The sequence below is a fragment of the Gnatocerus cornutus genome, chromosome 6 (assembly GCF_029298725.1).
Source record: "Gnatocerus cornutus isolate USDA-ARS CGAHR chromosome 6, icGnaCorn1.1, whole genome shotgun sequence".
NCBI lineage: Eukaryota > Metazoa > Arthropoda > Insecta > Coleoptera > Tenebrionidae > Gnatocerus > Gnatocerus cornutus.
Window position 1 is genome coordinate 14,557,014 of NC_142238.1, and position 19,770 is coordinate 14,576,783.

Sequence of the window (19,770 nt, forward strand, 5' to 3'; positions counted from 1 at the left end):
TTAAGTTTTTCTCGAGATGATAAATAGGAAAACCGGTGAATTTCCAGAGGGCAAAGATGGGACTAATTGATTGATAAATAGAAAATTTGGGGATCATACTTAAAAAGTGGAAACAAGCATAACCGGTATTAGTAACGAATGACAAAGCTTAAATTTATGTATTTGTATTACGTCTAATACGGAATCGTCGGTCAAAAATTTGACTAATGGAGTGTAATCCATTAATATTATTTCTCTACGTGCATAATTATTTATTAATATTTTACTAACATTTTTCTTTGAACTTTTATATACCATTTAAAAACCCTTAAGCAGCTTTTGTTATCAGAATACATGTGAAGGCAGTGAACTGGTAATTATCAAAAACATCGTCTTCCCAGACGTCCCTCTGGAGCCATCGCAAGCGGTTGGAGTAAATTGGTTGAAACTAACAGATATTTAGTACATTTCCAGAAGTACGATATACATAATAACCTGGATTTGCCTCCATTTGACCACAGAAAGTTTGTCTTAACAACTAAAAATCTTTTTTTCGTGTTATTTTTGTATGTATGAAATGTACATATTTATAAAAATTCTCCAAAAAAATAAAATAAATTTATAAAGAATACAACTGGCACAAGTACAACAACTCTAAATAATTGCGGCACTATTGTACTATTGATCAGTCACCGTGCAGCTCTTCTATTATGAAAAGTAAAGTTTACAAATTATTTTTCTTTCTATTTATGATATACAGATAGAAAACACCATCGCGAACAGAACAGTTTATTTGCAAAACTTGTGAATTCGGCCTAATTTCGTCTCTAACTTCAATAACACCACATCTATTTCGCATTGTTCAAAATCCTCAACGTGTAATATAGAGAAAAGTCAAATTGAAAACTTTGTTAAAATACTTCAATTTGAAACTAGTTTGAGAAAAACATTTTTTTATTTATTTTTTAACATTTTTAGTACCTACATAATTTCGTTTTATTTTAACTTTATTTTACAGTATTTATTTTGGCATCAAATCGATTTAGTAGTTGAATCTTCTAAACTATAAATTAAAAAAAATGTATTTAGCAAATTAATAAAAACAGTATAAAAAACTCGTTTTATAAAACTTAAAAACACCTTTATTAAGATTATGTACCTACACCATCGGACATCGACCATAACTCCAAATGTCAATTTGTAGCCGTTAAAAATAACAGCGTTATGCACTTCCAAAATGAAGTTGGTAATGTCTATTTTTTTTACCTTGCACCTTATGCAAAAAGTTGGTCTTATGCTTGAATTTTAAGTTTTAAAGCTTGTTATTTTAATAAAAGCAATTTATCATCATCATAAGTCATGCTAATTGTACCCCAAACTTGCATTTTTAATTTGATTGTATTTAGCTTTATTGGAATTTTTCTAACAATGGGTAAACAACAACAACAATAAATTACTTACAATTTTTAACCAATAATAAAAAACTAACGACATATTTTCTTTTGCCGCTTTCTAGTCATTAAAACCACCTAAAAAAAATGATGACTACATTAAAAACTCAGCTTAAACTCACCAAAAATATATATGGCGCATTCATTGGGAACATTCTAAAAACTGTAAATTTTAGTTTGCTCAGATAAGTGTTCGTCACAAACAAAACATCCTCAAATTTAATTTTAAGTATTTTTAATTAACTCGAAAACAAAATTACCTGCTTAAAACTCTTACGACAACTTGAAAAAGAAATTGTTGTGTTTATCGTATTGAGTAGTTCTCGATCCTAAAACAATATTTCAAACAAAACAGATTGTATTAGACTTTATTTCTTACGTACTATTTCATACACCTCCTGAAAGGCCAAAGCCACCGAACTGCTTGAAATTAACACAAGAGTGAGCCATAAAATGTTGGCTAAAGAACCCATAAAAACACTTTCTGTCGAGAGAATATATAGTAGGAGTGCATAGAAAACCCCCATTGAATGACAAAGAATATCACTGATAAAATTCAGTAAAATTTGACCCATGAATCCTTTTTCAATCAAACTGCAAGTGCTATGAAACGAATTGTATAATTTAGTTATCGTTTTAATACGGTAGTAACTGTAATTTCTGCGTTTTAAAAACTGGTTTACTTCTTGGTACTGATTTTTTAAAACCACGAAATAAGCAATTATTAGCAAATCGAAGTGGAAACGGAAACCCCAACAAATGTAGTACAGAAGCAAGACAACCGTACCAGAAGGAAGGCTAATGCAATCAACTATGCACAAAATTATCAGTAGACTGTACTTTACCGCCATAACTGTCTGAATTGTCCTTTTGACTCTTGAGTGATACGAGACGTTTCGTCTTCTTATTTTTATTATCAATTTTTCTAGAAATTGTAGTTTTTCGAATATTAACAAGATTGTTTGGCTTTTGTGGTAGCTAAACACTAGAATTCCAATGTTGTGAACGTACAATATTAATAGTTGAATATAATTTAAAGGATGATCATCATAACTAATATGTGACATTCGAAGAGTACTAAAAAAAAGAACAGTGATTGTCAATACCGCTAAATATTGAGTTTTTGGATAAAGGAAAGCCAGATTTGAGTTCTCAAGGTGATAAACAGGAAATCCGGTAAGTTTCCACAGTGTAAAGATTGGACCAATTGACTGGTGAAGAGAAAATTTGGTGGTCATACTTAAAAGAAGGAAGCAAGGATAGTTATAAACGGTCACAGTAACAACGAATTTATATTTGTACATATTACCTATTTACATAAAACGAAATCGTAGTCAAAAATGTGATTAAGAGCACGGAATCTATTAATATTTATAATATAAAATTAACATTTATAAGACGAAAAATGAAAATGACACGTAAATATTTACGGCCACTTTCAATAATTGCACCAATATTATTATTGATCAGTCACCGTCCAGCTCTTCATAATGAAGAGTGAACTCTACAACTCCTTTTACTTTTTATTCCTCATGTGCAGATATTTCGGACTAACTTCATACGCATTTAATAAAAACGAAAGTGATTACAGCAAATTGTTTACAAAAAATATAAAGAGCCGAATTTTAAACATATTTTTACTGACATTACTTCTAGTGGTAGAAAGTGTTAAAATTTCAAGTTGCCACAACAAATTTGACGAGTTCGGCTTAATTTCGTCTTTAATTTCACGAACACTACTGTACGTCTACTTCGTTATGTTCAAACTCACAATGTGTGCTAAACAAACGACGATAACTAAAATATTTGTTAAAATACTTCAACTTGAAGAAATGGTGACACAAGTTAGTCAAAAGAAGATTAATCCCGACTTCCCTGTCGCACGTCTAAAGTTTCTGATTTTGGCCCAGTGCTTCAATCTTTGTATGCTAATGACCTTGAATGCTTGCTTAATCAAAAAAGGTGGTCTAGCACTTTTACTTTGCGTTTCAAAACTCGTTTTATCATCTTTAGTACAACTTGCAGGAGAAGGTCTTCTATTTTACTTTCTTCTAGCAAGTTGTAACATTATGACTACATTCGGCCGGAAGATTAAAGAAGTCGGTCATATAAACCTCTCCGTGGTTGGTTTGAAAAAAATTTACCAACGTTACTTCGACATAAAAAGTGACGTTGAAAACGTTTGTGGGCTCTTCATGTTTATTAAAATTCTACACGCGGGGGTGGAAATTGCAACGACGCTTTATTCGCTGCAAAAAGAGGTGTTAGTCTCTTATTATTCCGAAAGTCAGGTCCCTGTTCTGTTCATTCTAAACTTCTACTGGTGTTTCCACATTCTTTTCCAGGTTGTTATATCTATTTATCCAGTCATACTCTTTCGGAAAGCGGTAAGTTTAAAAAGTCGTATCTTCATATTGCGGGTGTTTTTCAGGCTGCGCAAACTGTTGATGCCTTTCAGAACATAGAATTCATTTCGCATAATCTGGGATACAAAGGGGTACGTCCACACTTTCTGTATTTATACTCACTTTTACTTCCAGAAAGAAATGTTTCTTCTTCAAACTAAAATGACGAAGAAAACGTTTACAGCCCACGGATTTGTTACCTTTGAGTGGTCGCTACTTTATCTGGTAAGAGAAGTGGCTTCAAATCAATATTAACGTGTTTTTTAGGTAGGATCATCAGTGACCACACATTTAGTGTATTTGGTGCAGTTCAAGAATGGAGCTTAGAAAAAAAACAATAATTTTCAGTCTGTTTTACTCAGGTACACATTTTTTAACAACATGAGTGCACTTATTAAAGTCTCGATTAATAAAACTCAATTATTTACTACCAAGATTAATACTTAAGAACGACTAATTGTAGAAACCGCGGACGCACTTACACTGAAGATTTCAATAGCGCATTCGACGGCATCATGAACTGTCGGAAACGTTCTCACGGAAAATTTATGATGCATTAATCCACATTTATAGATCATCTCATAAATCGGCTCTGAAAATCATTTCGACATTTTCGAACATCCATAATTATTATATTTACCAGAACAAGCTGCAATGTAAATGGGAATATCAATTTTTTGAAAGGACTCTGTGACGAGTTGGAGCATGGAAACTCCCGATGGGTCTATATGACTCAGTGAAGAAAAATCTAAAATCAAACATTTTAATTCGCGGTTGATTTTCCGTTGGAGTTTTGCGATATTCTCTTTGGGGCTCTCCACCTCTGTTACGTCTATCTGCAAATGATTGGGAGCTATAATTATCGATTATTGTTAAATAATACTTCGTCGGCATGCTTGGTTAGTTTTTTCCTGTATTCTAACTCCTTCTGTGGGTTTATGTTAACCAAATGGAGCAATTCCGTCTTGAACATGTTTCTGGTAGCAAAGTTGATACCACCACAGTACTGGAAGATTTTGATTCCTGGAATTTCAACAGCCTAAGGAGGAAAATGGTAAAAATCGATTTTCATATTTACTCCTTTGTATCTATGGATATCGATATAGAGGTCGGTTTGTGGTACCGACCCTAGGAGACACGTGTACGGCTTCAAACTCAAGATGAAGATGGTAACCAAAGACATGACCACACCGATCAACAGTCCGATTTCAATACTAATAAAAACAGTTGCTAAGAAGGTGGCTAACCAAACGAAAGCGTCCATTTTGCTCAACTTCCAAAACTTCCAGAGTTCGGTGACTTGCATGACCATTCCTTTGAGAGCGACCACGATGACGCTTGCTAACACGGACTGAAAATTTGATAAGTTCTAAAAGGCAGGAGGAAGTGTCGTCGTACCTTCGGAAGAGGCTCAAAGAAGGGTCCAATCCACAACAAAACAATGAGGAGTAAAGAACAAGACACCACAGAAGCGAGTTGAGTTTTTCCTCCAACAACTTGTTGGATTGTGGATCTAGAAAGTGAAGCCGACACCGGCATGCAAGAAAAGAACGACCCGAAAAAGTTTCCAGCGCTTTGAGCTAAAAGTTCTTGGTTGGCATCCACTTCGTAGTTCATTTTCTGAGCGAAAATCAAACCCATGGATAAAGTTATGCTGTAGGAAACCACAGCGATTGTGAAACCGTCCAGTAAGACTGAAGTTACCAGTGATAAGGGAGGAATAGCTGGTGCTGGAAGACTGCGGAAGATTGTGATTGTCCTTTGACTGGTTTAACACTCACCCGTTGGGAATGTTACCGACTGTGTTAATCGAGTAGGTTTCCTCGAGTTGTGCATATTTGGAGACCAAGGTCCCTACTACTATAGCTATGAGTTCTATGGGAACAGGAAAAGAACATTTTTTGACCAACAGAGGCTGAAACCAACTTAAGAAAAAAACTCGACATAGTTAATATTCCCTCACCTTTACGAGTTCGTTGTTTGCAACTAAAATGCAAATTGTGACAACTGAGACCACAATCGCCGCTAAATTAATCGCGGAAATCTCCTCAAAAACGCAAATAATCGTCTAAAAATATCAAATCATTTTCGTTTGTACAAAAAGCGCTCTTACATTCACGACAACAAAGAGTCCTTTCTGTCTCGGAATGTTGAGACCTAAAAGATCTTTAATCTGTGACGCTATGACTTGGAACGCTGCCCCTGTCGTAAACCCACTGACTAATGTTTCCGATAGCAACGCACTAATGACTCCCAATCGTAACACATACATTGCTAGCTAAAAAAAAATCCGTAGACTTGGTTTCGAGAAGAAAAATCTCTCACCTGAAACAAGGCTACGGTAAATGTGACCGCCGTCGCTACTTGTATCGGCGAATAGAGGTCATGGACCGCTTCAATGGTTGGATTTTCGCTCGTTGTGTTCATTATTCCATTTCTGGTGAAATACGAAGGGTCGCTGTGCTCCAGCACTGCTTTTCCTGTCATTAAACAAACCACCGCAAAAGTTCCTGGAGGAAAAACGTTTGATTCAGGACAATGGAGGTGGGAGATTCTTTACCCATAGAATTGTGTCTGGAAGTCCCCAGAAAAAAATACACGAGCACGGGGAAGAAAGCCATGTAGATCCCCACCACTGGGGGTACGTTTCCCAGAAGCCCATACGCCATTCCCTGGGGAATGTGCATGATGGCCACAGTAAAACCAGCGATGAAATCACATAAAAAATCTTTTCTCCATTTGTAGTGTCCCATCCACTCAATAACAGGGATTGTCTTATAAATGATTTCTTTACAGTCCGTACGAGGGGTGATGTATTTTAGCCCTAATAAAAAAACCGCTGTAATAAAAAAAAACGACAAAAAATTACTCACATTTGTTAGATTCACACTTGTTGTAATCAAAATCTTTTCTGAGCTGATCATGTTCGTACATGGGTCGATCAATTTTGATCTGGCACCGCACAGAGTCTTCCATTCTTGATAAAAATTAAGAATAAACATAGGCAGGTATAGTATACACCGTTACTTACACTTTAGTCATGATAACATGCAGATAAAATAAACGCTAAGAACTAATAACTAACCTTAATTGCTTTCTTTATCAACAAAATTGGTGTATATGGTGGGGTAAAGCCTATTCAGGCGTTTCCTTTACAATTATGATGGAGATTTTCGCAATATACCTTTTTCACCTTCACCTTATTTCGCAATTTAAGGCGTTAATAATGTGCATTATTGTAACGCAGCCAGATGAAGGTAACTGGGAAGAGGATTTTATTATTTGAGTTTTTCGTTCTCAGTGTCAAGATAAATTTTCCAGTGATTTACAACTGTTTAACTTTTTGATTGTTTCAACATCATTATATAAAAAGAATGAAGGTTTTGCTGCAGTAGTAGGTTTAAAGTAAGGCAGCACTACCGTTTAATGAGGTGGTCATAAAATGTATTTCGTGGATTAAAACTGCATTTGCTTTTGGACTGGAAAGGCAAATATTTTTTATCAATATGTATACGTAAGGAACGACGTAAGTAAGTTGTATTTCGTGTATAATGGCAATGTTTAAATGGGATTTGCCAGAAATGTGAGATACAAGGAAAAAGAAATTACAGTTTTTAAAAACACAAGTTTAATATTGGTTTTAAACATCGTGATCAGTGATTTTCTAGTTATGTAGTATTTATAAAACGTCTCAAGAGAAATAAGTACGCTAAATAACTGCTATAAGTATGTATTGCTAAAATTGTCGTATCTACAAAATTTATTAGAAAATTTTCAATTAAAAAATTTCTAAAATTCTTCGCTTTTGTTCTAAAATTCTGTTATTCAGTAAAGTCGCCTCTACAGAAATGCTTACGCTAAATTTGATTCCTGTATAGTTAAAATTGTCGGAATTACAGAAAATTTTGAATTCGCCCTAAAAAAAAATCTAAAATACTTCGTTCGAACTTTCGTTCGCCTCTAGAGGAATAAGTGTAGATATAAAATTTTACGGCTGTATTGTTAAAACAGAATTTACCAAAAAAATTTGAGTTCACCATAATTTTTTTGTTTAATTCTTCATTTTTATTCAAAAAATCGAAAATTTGGTACAGTCACTAAACGTCTCTAGAGAAGTGTATACACTAAATAATTATTGTATTGTTAAAATTGTCGGATTTATAAAATTAACTAAAAATATTTGAATTAGGATTAAGGCTTCAGATAAAAAGAATCTAAAATTTTTGGTCCTTGTTCTAAAAATTTGTAATTTAGAAAAATCACTAAATGACATTAGAGGAATAAAGGTAGAAAATTTTTCTGCTGCATGGTTAAAACTCTCGAATTTACACAATTTATTAACAATTTTTTAACTTTAAATTTGCCTTTCAAAAAAAAATTCAAAGATTGTCCTTTCTTGATCTAAAATTCTGTAATTTAGTACACTCATTAAACGCCCCTACAAGAATAAGTGCACTGAATTCTACTGCTGTATTGATAGCACTGTTAAATTTAGAGAATTTATTAATTTTTTTTAATTTTTGGGTTCGCCCTTCAAATGAAAAATTCTAAAAATTTTCGTTGCCGTTCAAAAATTTTGTTATTAAATACACTCATCAATGATAAAATACATGCACTTATTGTAGCTGTTATATTGTAAAAGCAGCAAGATTTACATAATTTTTTAACAATTTTTGAATTTTGAGGTCGATGTTTCAATAAGAAAAATTCTAAAACTCTTCGTTTATGTCAAAAAATTCTGTAATTTAGTACACTCTCTAAACGCCATCAGAAGAATAAGTTCACTAAATTTTACTGCTGCATTGTTAAATATGCCGAATTTACAGAATTTACTGGAAATTTTTGAATCTTGAATTCGTCCGTCAAATTATAAATTCTAAAATTCTTTTTTTTTGTACAAAAATTTTATAATTTAGTACAATCACTAAACGTGTCTAGAAGAATAAACAAACTGAGTTTTATTTATTTTTGAAAAGATACAGAATTTACTAGAAAATTTTCAATTTTAAATTTGCTTTTCAGATACAAAGTTATTCTAAAATTCTTCCTTCTTTTTAATACGTTCATTAATAAATAACAAAATAAAACAATTTTTTCAAACACATAAACAAAAAGTTACATTCATTAGAAGTCATTCTTGATAAATAATAAAAACATTTCTTACCTTTAGATTGAAATACTTATATTTTAAGTATACGTTTATGGTAATTGTAGAGAACTTTTATCGCACGTGGCGTGCATTAAAACTATTCAATGAAATCGAACTTGTTTTAACAACTGTTTAACAACAATTTATACCGTACCAATCCAAAACAAGAAACATTTTGCTTTTTACAGAACAAAAGATTTCAAATAACTGAGTCACAACAGTGTTAGGTCACGATAACACGCAATTAGTGTACAGATATTTTAAATATTTCTTAATTAATTAGGCTAAAAATGCAGGTGAATTTTCAAATAAAGTTCAAAAAAATAATTAAATATAGCTTTATTCATGTTATTTATACGAGTCAATTTCTATCTGTTTTGTTGTTACTTTGAAGATAATAAAACCTGAGAAACTGAAAAACACCAGACCCAATTTACAGCTACAAATATCAAATTTGGATCAAAAATAGATTTATAGTAGTTAATTCTAGCAATAACTTTATTATCAACATTTCTTTGTTGTCAATAAAACCAAACCAACTTCAAAGTAAATTGGAATCAACTTGAACTGTACAAGCGAGTCGAATGAATATTAATTGACTTCGTACGTTTATAATTTTCTTGTCAACATTTCCTGAAATTGTTGCATGTAGGTGTTAAAAGCCATTTATCTTAACAATTGAAGCGGAAACCTACACCGAAAATAGTAACAAAAAATAAATGTTTGCTTATTTTGGACACTTTACGTAAATAACATGTTCAAATACTTGTTTAGCTGTGTTCAGTTCTTGTAATTTATAAATCACTGTCTCTAATTTATAACTCGGTGGCTAATAAAGTGTTCTTAGTTATTTTGCATTCTTTGAACTCGACTCGAGAGTTAATGAAGCGGAAAATTGAGTTATTACTATAAGATTTTAAAGTCTTATTATTTTAATTCTGTTAGCAACCAATTTATCAAAATCCCACAATTCTTTTATGATGGACTTTTATAGATATAGACACATAATTTTCACTAATTTAGTGCCACTATAAATTTCAGTGGAGTTAATAAATTCGTTTGAAAAAATATTTGCTACGGTTTGGTTTGGCACAAGTGTTGATCAGCTTTAAATAGGTTTGTCCGTGACCCAAAATGCACCCAATACGTGTGTTCTACCTGTATGATTAGTTCCCAATACAAACATGCACTTAAATTTTCATTCCGAAAATTTAGAACGAGAACTATTTAAAAAAAAAATGTTGTAGCAGGTGACCGGATGGATTTCCAGTTATAAATTCCCATTTTTAACACTGGGATTCTAAGACGAAATGTAAAAATATTAATTCCCGGGCCATAATCACGATGAATGATTTTATTATTTCTTTTTGGCACATCCGCTATTATTAACTTGGATCGGAATAAATAAATATTTTTACCTAGCTGATCAGTCTTACAAATTACAAATGCAATTATATGCAACTTACAAATAGAATTATAATAATTATCTTATAACTCGATTGATTGACATGTGAACTTGTGGAATAATCTTATTATCTCATGTAAACTATAACAAGATAGCCAAACCACAGACACAGTTGTTACGTCTGGCTCACATTTTTAAGAAATCGTAAAAATCAGGGTGGTTTTGTTTATTTTTGGCAAAAAAATCTGGCTCACTTTTTTTAAAAGGTCATAAAAAATAGGGGAGTTTTCATAAAAAAAAAATGTTTCAATAGATAAAATGAGCCTAAAAACAAGTCATTTTCTCAATTTTTTGTGTTTTTGAACCGACTTCAATGGGCTGTTTTTCCAAACTCATGCTCCTAAAAAACTGATGAGTTTTTCCAAACTCATGCTCCTAAAAAACTGATGAATTGGGAAAATCTGGGTTAGAACTTAGGGTTACAAATCAGGGTAAAAAATCAAATTCAATGTGGTTTTTGATGTAAAAATATGGGTTTTTGTTAAAAAAAAATGCATAGAAAATAAAAAAATGACCAAGAAAACTAGGCATAATAATCTGAGTTAGAACATTACACATATACGACTACTTTCTTTGACTGTTTAATTTTAGTTTGACCCACGGCTTGGCACAGGTGAATCATCATTTTGTTTAGTAATAAAAATTTAATGCTAGACCTTTCGCCGATTTTACGAATTACGATAAACTGCAATAAACTAAACAATAAACTACAATAAACTAAACTATTCCGGTTTAAACTTTTTTCGAACAAACAAAAATAACTAAAACACCAGGAAAAAAACGAATTGTCTAAATTCCGATTATTTTTAAACTGAAGTGTGTGTTAATGATGGTGAAGCTTCTATTTTGACTTTGACGAGAGCTCTATTTACTGTTTCGCTTATCAAAACGTTGTCAACGACTGCTTTTAATCCGAGAGCCGGTGGTATAAACGTCTTTAATTATAGAACCGTCTCGCTATAAGCAGATACAGTTTAATATTATACTCGTCCCGCAGAAGTCGCGAATAGTTTCGTCGTTAAAATAAAAATGCAGAAAAATTCGTTCAAATTCATTCTGATTTTTCTTAAATTTCTCCTATGTGCGAGTCAAAGTAAGTACGTTTTCTGACCTGCACCACCTTTTCTTCTTCCATAACTAAATATTTTAAATTTAGTTTAATTTATAGAGACTGCTTATAACGAAACCTGCAACAGCACCGAAGAATGCTCAGATCATCGCTATGAATGTCAATCCGACGAAGAAAATGTGTTGCGATGTCTTTGCGATAGGTAGTTATTAACATCAGTTTAGGTAATTATTCATGGAGATTTTTGAGAGTGGAATTTAAATAAACGAGTTGCTTTAGGGGCGGATTTGAAAACTAACAATTTGTGCGGAAGAGAAGATTCTCTTCTTGTGTGTATGTATCAAAATTGCAATGAGACTTTTTTCTCCTCTCTCCTCTCTGATAGACATTAAGTAAACATTATTGATACAGATATTATTACTTAACCACTTAGCAGCGTATTTTTAAATGTAAAACATATGTTTCTTGTCAATTCATTTTTAAAACTTTCCAATTTAACTGAAAGAATTGGTTTATCGGTCGTATTTCAAGAATTAAATTTTAAAAAACTACACTAGAGAGCAAAATAAGAAAAAAATTGTGGTGGAGAAGTGGAATAGCTTAATGATTCCGAATCTAAAGTCCGTTTTGCTCCATCAGATCAGGATTCAAAGAAATTCTTGAAAAACGATTTTGTAGGTTTAACTGTACAAACACTAATTTTCTCGAGTTTTTTGATAAAAACCTGCAAAAGTTATGGAATGGCTCAAAAGTGTTTTCGAAAGTCAGTTTAATAAGCTTTGCAACGACCTATAAAACTCGTCCCTAGGATTAGTACTTCTCACAATATTTTTGAAAAACTGATCTCATGTCCCAAAAAAATTTAGCTTTAAATTTAGGTGCTTTTTCGACGAATTTTGTATAATTAACCGTTGAATCTAGTTAAAACACATTTTTTTATGCATTTCAATCTCTAATTAGCGAATATAGCTTTAAAAACCAGCTGGATATAAGAAAAAATCGTCATTTAGCTTCAAATTTAGGCGTTTCTTCAGCCTTCAGACTTTTAGGAATTTCAACCATATTTCTGCCGATTTTTCCAGAATTAACCTTTGGATCTTAATAAAAACTCTTTATTTTATGCATTTCGACGTCTACTTTTCAAGGACAGCTTCATAAACTGTATGTATAGGTAAACTCATCAATTGGTTTCAAATTTATGTGATTTTTCGACGAATTTTATGGATTTCATGCACATTTCTACCGATTCAATTATGACGTATTACATTAAAATATCAAATTATCAATTTAAGAAAAATTTGTTAAGCAAAATTGACCCGATGAAGCAAAATCACGGGACAATTCTACCTTAGAAGTGACTTTCCACTGCTCCAGCAAAAATTTCGCCCAAAATTCGCTGACTAGACCTACCAGACAAATTGTTAGATCTCTTGTATTTCCAAAAGTGTAATTTTTTAAGACTCAAAACCGCCGCTAAAGCAACAAGTTTTTTGTGACCCACTAATTAAAATTTCAGATTTCATGTTTGGGATGACACCTTAGGATGCGTCCAAATATACAATGCGACGGAGATTCTGAATATGACGGTTACAGTCACAGACAACATAAGTAAGTAAAAATACAAATTTAGACATTAGGTGGTATGCTCGACAATCAGATAAGAAGAAAACAATCTTTGTTTACATGGGTCAGCTCTTTTTATAGAAAGATTTTTTAATGACGTCGCATTAACGCATAAAAATGTTTATGATTCTTTCCTGTAGTAATAATCTTGGCAGATCTCATTATCATTACTAAGACAAGATTTTTGGTGCTATACTATTAAGTTATATTTATGAAAAGACGCCAGTTTAATTTACAAAAGATCATTTTTTCCAAAAAACACAAAAACTCGTGTTTAATTGGGTTTAAACTGTTAAATTATCCCGAAAATTTTTATTAATTTAGACAAAATCATGAATTTACCAAACCGGTATTCAGATACTTTGAAAATCATCAAACTGTTTACGTAACCACTGGCAAGCACTTCTGTAGACTGTGGACATTATGATAGGAGATGTTTATTTGCATACAAATAAAATGTGACGCCGCCAAACACATTAAACTAAATTATTATTATAGGAATGGAGAACACTTAAGTCGAAACTTTAACAACAAAAATTTATTGATTCCAGTCGACATTTTTAGTAAACGCGACCACCAAAATCTTCTTTTTGAACGTTTTTAAGATTGTATTAATTCAAGTCCAGAAAATAGTGTCGTCACTCATCAACATGATTTGCGCAATTACTGGCAAGCAAAGCCTTGTTACATTTATGACTAATGAGAGTTATGAAGCACTCTAATATAAATTATGACGACGAAATTCCATTTTATTGCTTTAGAAACGGACCAATAATCACCAGATAAAATTGCTACTTTCAACAAAACTGTCCAAAAAACTCCGCTTTTTTCATCGCAATTTTTTTAGGATATCTAGAAGACAGTGTTAACTTCATAATAAAAACTCAGATAGCAGCTGGATTTTTTGTCCTCGGAATGGTGATTGTTGGAACGATAACAGTCACAACATTCTGTCTCTACGTCCACATAACGTAAGTGATGCTAAAATATGAATAAAAAATAAAATTACAACTCCAGAGACCGATCGTTTGCTAAGAAAACGGCAGCGGTGAAGAAACAGAGGATGTTATCAACAGCGTTTCAAACACGAGCTGAGCCTCAGCCATCAACATCAGCGGTTGTGTGACATTTTGTACTGAAAATAAATGAAACAAACTTCAGAGTTAAGTTTTATTAAGTCCTACTGGAACTTCCTCAAAACAGTAAATAAAAAACATCTATTTGACTATTATGCAAAATTTATAGTATAAAAAGATAACTACAAAAAAATAACAAATAATCCTAGTCACGAGTTACAAAATCAGTTAACAGTCTTTGATCATACATTGTTCATCCATTCCTGTGGATATTATTTATTAGAAGACAAACCCTTTCGTTCTATAGCCACTAAAATAGCAGCATTTAACACACTTACAGGGTACTCTACACCTAAGCCAAGTTTAGCTTCAAAAGCTGTCTCTACAGAGTTGGTACCACGCGAAGCGGGAGATAACCCAAGTCCGTCTTTAATAAACTGACTTCTTGCAGTGTCTATCTTATCCAAGGTTTTATCAGCAAGTTCATCGGGTCTTAAAAACGATAGAGAGGCTTCAGCCTGTGATTTATTAGACTGCAGCCCGTGAGCTTCTATTGCCATTAAAATTCCCTGATTCTCAATCCGCCCATCGTCGTCGCAATTCTCCACAAAGTCTTCAGCATCAAAAGGCGCAGATGACCAGTTTTCTAATACTTTATTGATTGTATTGTCAATGTAACTTCTCGCAACCTGTCTGGCTTGCCATTTCCTCAAATAATAATCTCGATTTTTAGGATTTGGAGACACCAATGTTATGGGGATCTCATTAGAAATAGATTTATCGATATTCTTAGATATGCCGTCCTCATCATCACTGTCTAAAATTGACTCAGTCTGTGCAAGAAACTTATCAATACATTTTTTTTCATCTCTAACGTTTTGTTCACTACAGTCACAGTGTTTTTCTTTAGCTTCTACTTTAGGCTCGGGTTTTTCGTTATTTGCTTTGAGGTGGTATTTTCCCTTGACCTGCCAGACATATTTCGCTTTCTTTAAGGGTCTTTCAAGATCATCATTCTGATGAGAGGATTCTCCAGTGTCTTCATTCCCCATTTTAGAACACTGCAAAGACAGGATTAGAAACAACAGGAATTTAACATGTCACAACATACCAGTTTTCCCTCACCCAAGTATTGATTCTTGGAACTGTCTTTTGTGTTTCACTGCTCGCTTCTAAACAACACCAAACTACGAACCTCGCAATTAACTCATTCTTAGAAACAATTAGAACGTTGATTCTTAATTAAATTTTAAGTTTTAACACTTTGTTTGGATTGGATCCGATGATATTTTGACATAAATTAGGAAACAGATGTAGGAACTGTCAACACTGTCACTGACTTTTGTTTTTCACGAAACCGTCCTATCTCTCTTCCTTGTCACAAAACCAGGAGTGTGAGAGAGATCGAAGCTATCACGTGAAATTAATAAAAGAGAAACTAGAAAATCTAAATTCCGAAACGCAGGGCCACCAATCACACCTACGTAAAATCACTGGAAATGTCACTTGTCAGGTCAACATAACCTAACAATTTCACGTTTTTACTAGTGTTTTGAATTAGGATGTATCCTAAAACGGGGAAAAAAGGGAAAAACAGACCACACCTTCTAAAAACGCGAAAACAGCTCCGGAAAGAAGAAAGGAAAAATAAGAAAATCAGACGCAATGACTATTACACAAATCGAAAGAAACCCGGTCAGTTTGTGCTTCTTAATAATAAAAATCAGGTGTTAGGGGCCAACAGACCTCATAAGAATGAAGAAATGAAGTTAATTAAGAACGAACGAAATCAAAAAGTGAAGAAACCTGTAAAAAACAAAGTTCTTCATGAAGAAAAAGTGCATCCACAGTCTCAAATGGTAAGAACTTTTTATCATTTATTAATGGTATTAATTACTGGTTTTGTAGTTAAGTACTGAACAAGTCAGAGCAAAGGAAAAAAGGCAACAAGTGAAATTACAACAAGAAATGAATAAACAAAGGAAAAAGCAGTTACTGGAGGCAAATTTTGAAGAAGATCGCAATATAAAGCGGCTAGAGAAGCAACTGAAGCTGCACAAACGAAAATCTAAATCCGTGCCTGCATCATTTGCCAGAGACGGCTTAGATTGTATCCTTTCTGACAACAGAAAATAATCATTTTACTGTACTTTCCTAACACTTCTTCAGTTCTCTTAGAGGTTTGTGATCCCGAAAATATGAAAAATTCCGCTCTTGCTGAAAAGCAACTCACTGACGTTAATGACGACTTTGAAGAGGATTTAATTTTGATGACTGGAGGAAATAAGAAAAGTACTGAGGCAGAAGATGACGATGACTCAGAAAACGAAGCTATGGGTAGTGATTATGAGGATTCTTCCGACGAAAGTGTTATAGAAACGAAGAAGAAAGATACTAGAGCCAGGAAAGAATCAGTTGGTTCAGATTTCAGCGATTTGGATGAAGATCCAGAGGAAAATAGCGATGATTTGGGGGAAGATAGTGACAATTTTGATGATTCGAGTGATGAGGATCAAGACGAACACAGTGAAGACGAACCTGATAAATCTACAGCTCAGAAAAGAAGCGCACAAAATGTAGTAAACGACAAAAATAAGAAACGAAAAATCTCATCTGACTCTGACAATGAAGAGTTTGATGATTACCCGTCCGCTAATCCTGAAGAAGCGTTACAATCTGAAGAAAAAGTCGATGGTACTTGGGAAGACATCTATGGGCGTCTACGAGCCAAAGACGGTTCAATTCTCACTGTAAGATTCCGATTTTTATTGATCTTTTTTGATAAATAATTACAGGAAAAAACGGCTAAATATGTTCCACCAGCTGCACGAATGTTGGACGATACATCCACTGATAAAGCGCGCACACTGAAACTAGAGAAACTGAAGAAACAGCTTAAAGGTTTGGTCAACAAACTCGCTGAGAGCAACATGCACAGTATCGCCTCCCAAATTGAAGAACTTTACATGAGCAACAGCAGAAATGACATGAATACCACAATCACAAATTTGATTACCAACGCAGTAGTGACAAACATTTTAGCACCAGAGCGCCTTCTAATGGAGCACGTTCTTTTAATCGTAATTTTGCATGCCAATGTTGGAACAGAAGTTGGTCAGTTTTCTCTTCTTCTCGATCACTGATAATGACTGACTTTATTTGTAGGTGCGCACTTTTTACAAACTGTAATCAAACAATTTAACGAGGATCTCAACAATACAGACACCAAGAAGCTTGATAATTTAGTGATAATTCTCGCCCAACTGTACAACTTTAAAATGTTTGACTCAAAACTAATTTATGAGATTATCGACAAACTGAGCGAAATCTTCGAGGAGAAGCACGTCGAGTGCATTTTACACATTCTCAAGAACGTTGGGTTTAATCTGAGAAAGGATAATCCCATAGCGCTTAAAAACTTGATTTTGTCGTTGCAAAAAAAGGCTGCGGGTGCCTCTGAGGAGATGAAGGACAAGTAAGTGGCACTTTTCGGGTGTCTTATTCTAATCTAATTTTTGAAAAACAGTTCCAGAGTTAAGTTTATGTTGGACATTCTACTAGCGATAAAGAATAACAACGTGACAAAAATACCGAACTATGACACGACTTATTCTGAACACTTGAAGAAAATCATGAAAGGCTTCATCAGGAAAGGAAATTACGTCACTCAATTAAACATTTCACTGGAGGACTTACTAAAAGGTTTCAACTCCGACTTTTTAGAATCGTGCTAATTGAGTTTCTTTCAGCCGAGGAAAAAGGCAAATGGTGGGTTGTAGGTTCTGCATGGACTGGTAACGCTTCTGAAGATACCACCTCGTTTAAAAACGCAGTGGAGAAGCCGAAGCCGAGCAGCTTCTCACAAAAATTACTAGAGTTAGCTTCAAAACAAAGAATGAACACGGATACCAGAAAAAACATCTTTTGCATCATCATGTCGGCTGAAGTAAGACCAATGTGAGTTTGTAATCTTAAGTAATAAATGGTTTTCTTCAGGATTATTTAGACGCCTTCGAGAAATTGTTGCGCCTAGCGTTGAAAAACCAACAAGAACGGGAGATCATCCACGTGATTCTTCATTGTTGTCTTCAAGAAAAATCGTACAATCCGTATTACGCCACGTTGGCACAGAAGTTTTGCGAGTATGATAGGAAATATCAGGTAAAATATTGCGGTTTTTACAAACGCTTCGATTAGCGGTGTTGTTTTTTAGATGACAATAAAGTATTCGATTTGGGATAAGCTAAAGGCGTTGAACGACCACTCCGCGACTCAGATTTCTCATCTTGCGAAGCTCCTCAGCCACTTATTCCTTGAAAAAGGGCTTCCTATATCTACTTTGAAGATCGTGCAATTCAGTGAATTAGATAAAGTTAGTTTAAGATTTATCCGTCAGATTTTGTTAGGAATTTTATTACACGAGGACTTGGAGGAATGTAAAAGTGTATTTGAGAAAGTAGCCCAATCAGATAAGTTGAAAATGTTTAAAGAGAGTCTAAGGCTGTTTCTTCATCACTTTTTATTAAGGAATTTAGAGTCGCAGGGAATTGCAGAAGATAAAAAAGAGCTGCTTCAACAACGGGTTAAGGTGGTGGAAAAATTACTGTCGAAGAAAGAATCGGGATTTCGGTATTAAATTTTGTAAATAGTTTAATAAACGTGTTTTTAGTAGTTTTGTTTTATTTGTCTTGTTCCAACACAATTTCTTGCTAAGAGTAGGAAAGTTCGTCGTCTAGAGCTTGGATTACAGGGCGACTAATGATTTTCACAGAGAAATCAGACTTTTATTGCCCAATAGGGGGTTAATGTAACTTGATGTGTTCTTTTTGTTTTATGAGACTTGATGGCGTCGCGTGGTCTTAACACAAAAAGGTCAGAGTTCGTTAGATAAATAAGTTTTGTGAAATAACACAATTAAAAGGTGTGTATTTATATTTTTACAAGTCGTTGAATTTTGTCGTTTTTAAAGCGGATGTTGAGTAACAGATCCCCTAAAAATGATGCAAAAACAATATGAAATTTCGACGCAAATTATTTTGTATTGTGAAAGACATTTGGAGTTGTGTATTGTTGGTTGCGGCCATCACTCCTGCGTTCAAAGGTTTTTCTCGTCTTCTCCAATAAGAATACCAACAGTTTCAATAGAAAAAATCTAAAAGATGATTTTTTTTTTCTCAACAAGATCCCATTTATCGTTTCTTTTTCTGCGATGTCCAATGTAGAAAGGGGATTTTGAGCCTTAAAAAAATTTACAATGTGTGCATATAAAAAAATTTCCTTTTCATAAATCATTTTATTGTCCATATTATCCAACACGGATACCGCGTGAATTGCATTGCATGAAATATTTAATAAATGCAACAAATGCAAAAATCGCAAGTATGCATATCCGCAACATAAATCAAACAAATTTGCCACACTGCGACGCTGACATCTACAATGAGTATTTCAATTTTTCATTTTATGGTAAGCGGACTGAATTTTTCAGGCTGCAACTTAAAAACTTTAAACCTAATAATACTAATAATTAAGGAAAGGGGAGGCACATCTGAA

General features: G+C 33.6%; 4 protein-coding genes across 4 annotated transcripts; 2 read left to right on the top strand and 2 right to left on the bottom strand.

Moving 5' to 3' along the window:
- Positions 1 to 4,179: 4,179 nt before the first annotated feature.
- Positions 4,180 to 6,931, bottom strand: LOC148173251 (prestin-like). The gene is made up of 12 exons (XM_088038762.1): positions 6,867 to 6,931; positions 6,709 to 6,812; positions 6,396 to 6,659; positions 6,161 to 6,345; positions 5,949 to 6,113; positions 5,799 to 5,903; positions 5,617 to 5,750; positions 5,234 to 5,573; positions 4,914 to 5,186; positions 4,719 to 4,874; positions 4,476 to 4,671; positions 4,180 to 4,427 (listed from the first exon to the last, which is right to left on the bottom strand). Exons 1-12 carry the CDS (start codon positions 6,875 to 6,877, stop codon positions 4,279 to 4,281), a joined length of 2,082 nt encoding a protein of 693 aa, XP_087894888.1. The 5' UTR covers positions 6,878 to 6,931; the 3' UTR covers positions 4,180 to 4,278.
- A 4,481-nt stretch (positions 6,932 to 11,412) lies between these two features.
- Positions 11,413 to 14,321, top strand: LOC148173252 (uncharacterized). Its single transcript, XM_088038939.1, has 5 exons — positions 11,413 to 11,542; positions 11,618 to 11,720; positions 13,035 to 13,126; positions 13,989 to 14,112; positions 14,159 to 14,321. The coding sequence occupies exons 1-5, from the start codon at positions 11,479 to 11,481 to the stop codon at positions 14,265 to 14,267; spliced, it is 492 nt and encodes a 163-aa protein (XP_087895065.1). The 5' UTR covers positions 11,413 to 11,478; the 3' UTR covers positions 14,268 to 14,321.
- Positions 14,298 to 15,588, bottom strand: LOC148173253 (uncharacterized). Its single transcript, XM_088038938.1, has 2 exons — positions 15,329 to 15,588; positions 14,298 to 15,278 (listed from the first exon to the last, which is right to left on the bottom strand). Exon 2 carries the CDS (start codon positions 15,267 to 15,269, stop codon positions 14,490 to 14,492), a length of 780 nt encoding a protein of 259 aa, XP_087895064.1. The 5' UTR covers positions 15,270 to 15,278; positions 15,329 to 15,588; the 3' UTR covers positions 14,298 to 14,489.
- Positions 15,589 to 15,680: 92 nt separating this feature from the next.
- LOC148173254 (nucleolar MIF4G domain-containing protein 1-like) lies at positions 15,681 to 18,853 on the top strand. Its single transcript, XM_088039859.1, has 9 exons — positions 15,681 to 16,076; positions 16,126 to 16,327; positions 16,387 to 16,967; positions 17,013 to 17,331; positions 17,383 to 17,692; positions 17,744 to 17,919; positions 17,967 to 18,163; positions 18,214 to 18,378; positions 18,431 to 18,853. Exons 1-9 carry the CDS (start codon positions 15,780 to 15,782, stop codon positions 18,851 to 18,853), a joined length of 2,670 nt encoding a protein of 889 aa, XP_087895985.1. The 5' UTR covers positions 15,681 to 15,779.
- The last annotated feature ends 917 nt before the right edge of the window (positions 18,854 to 19,770 follow it).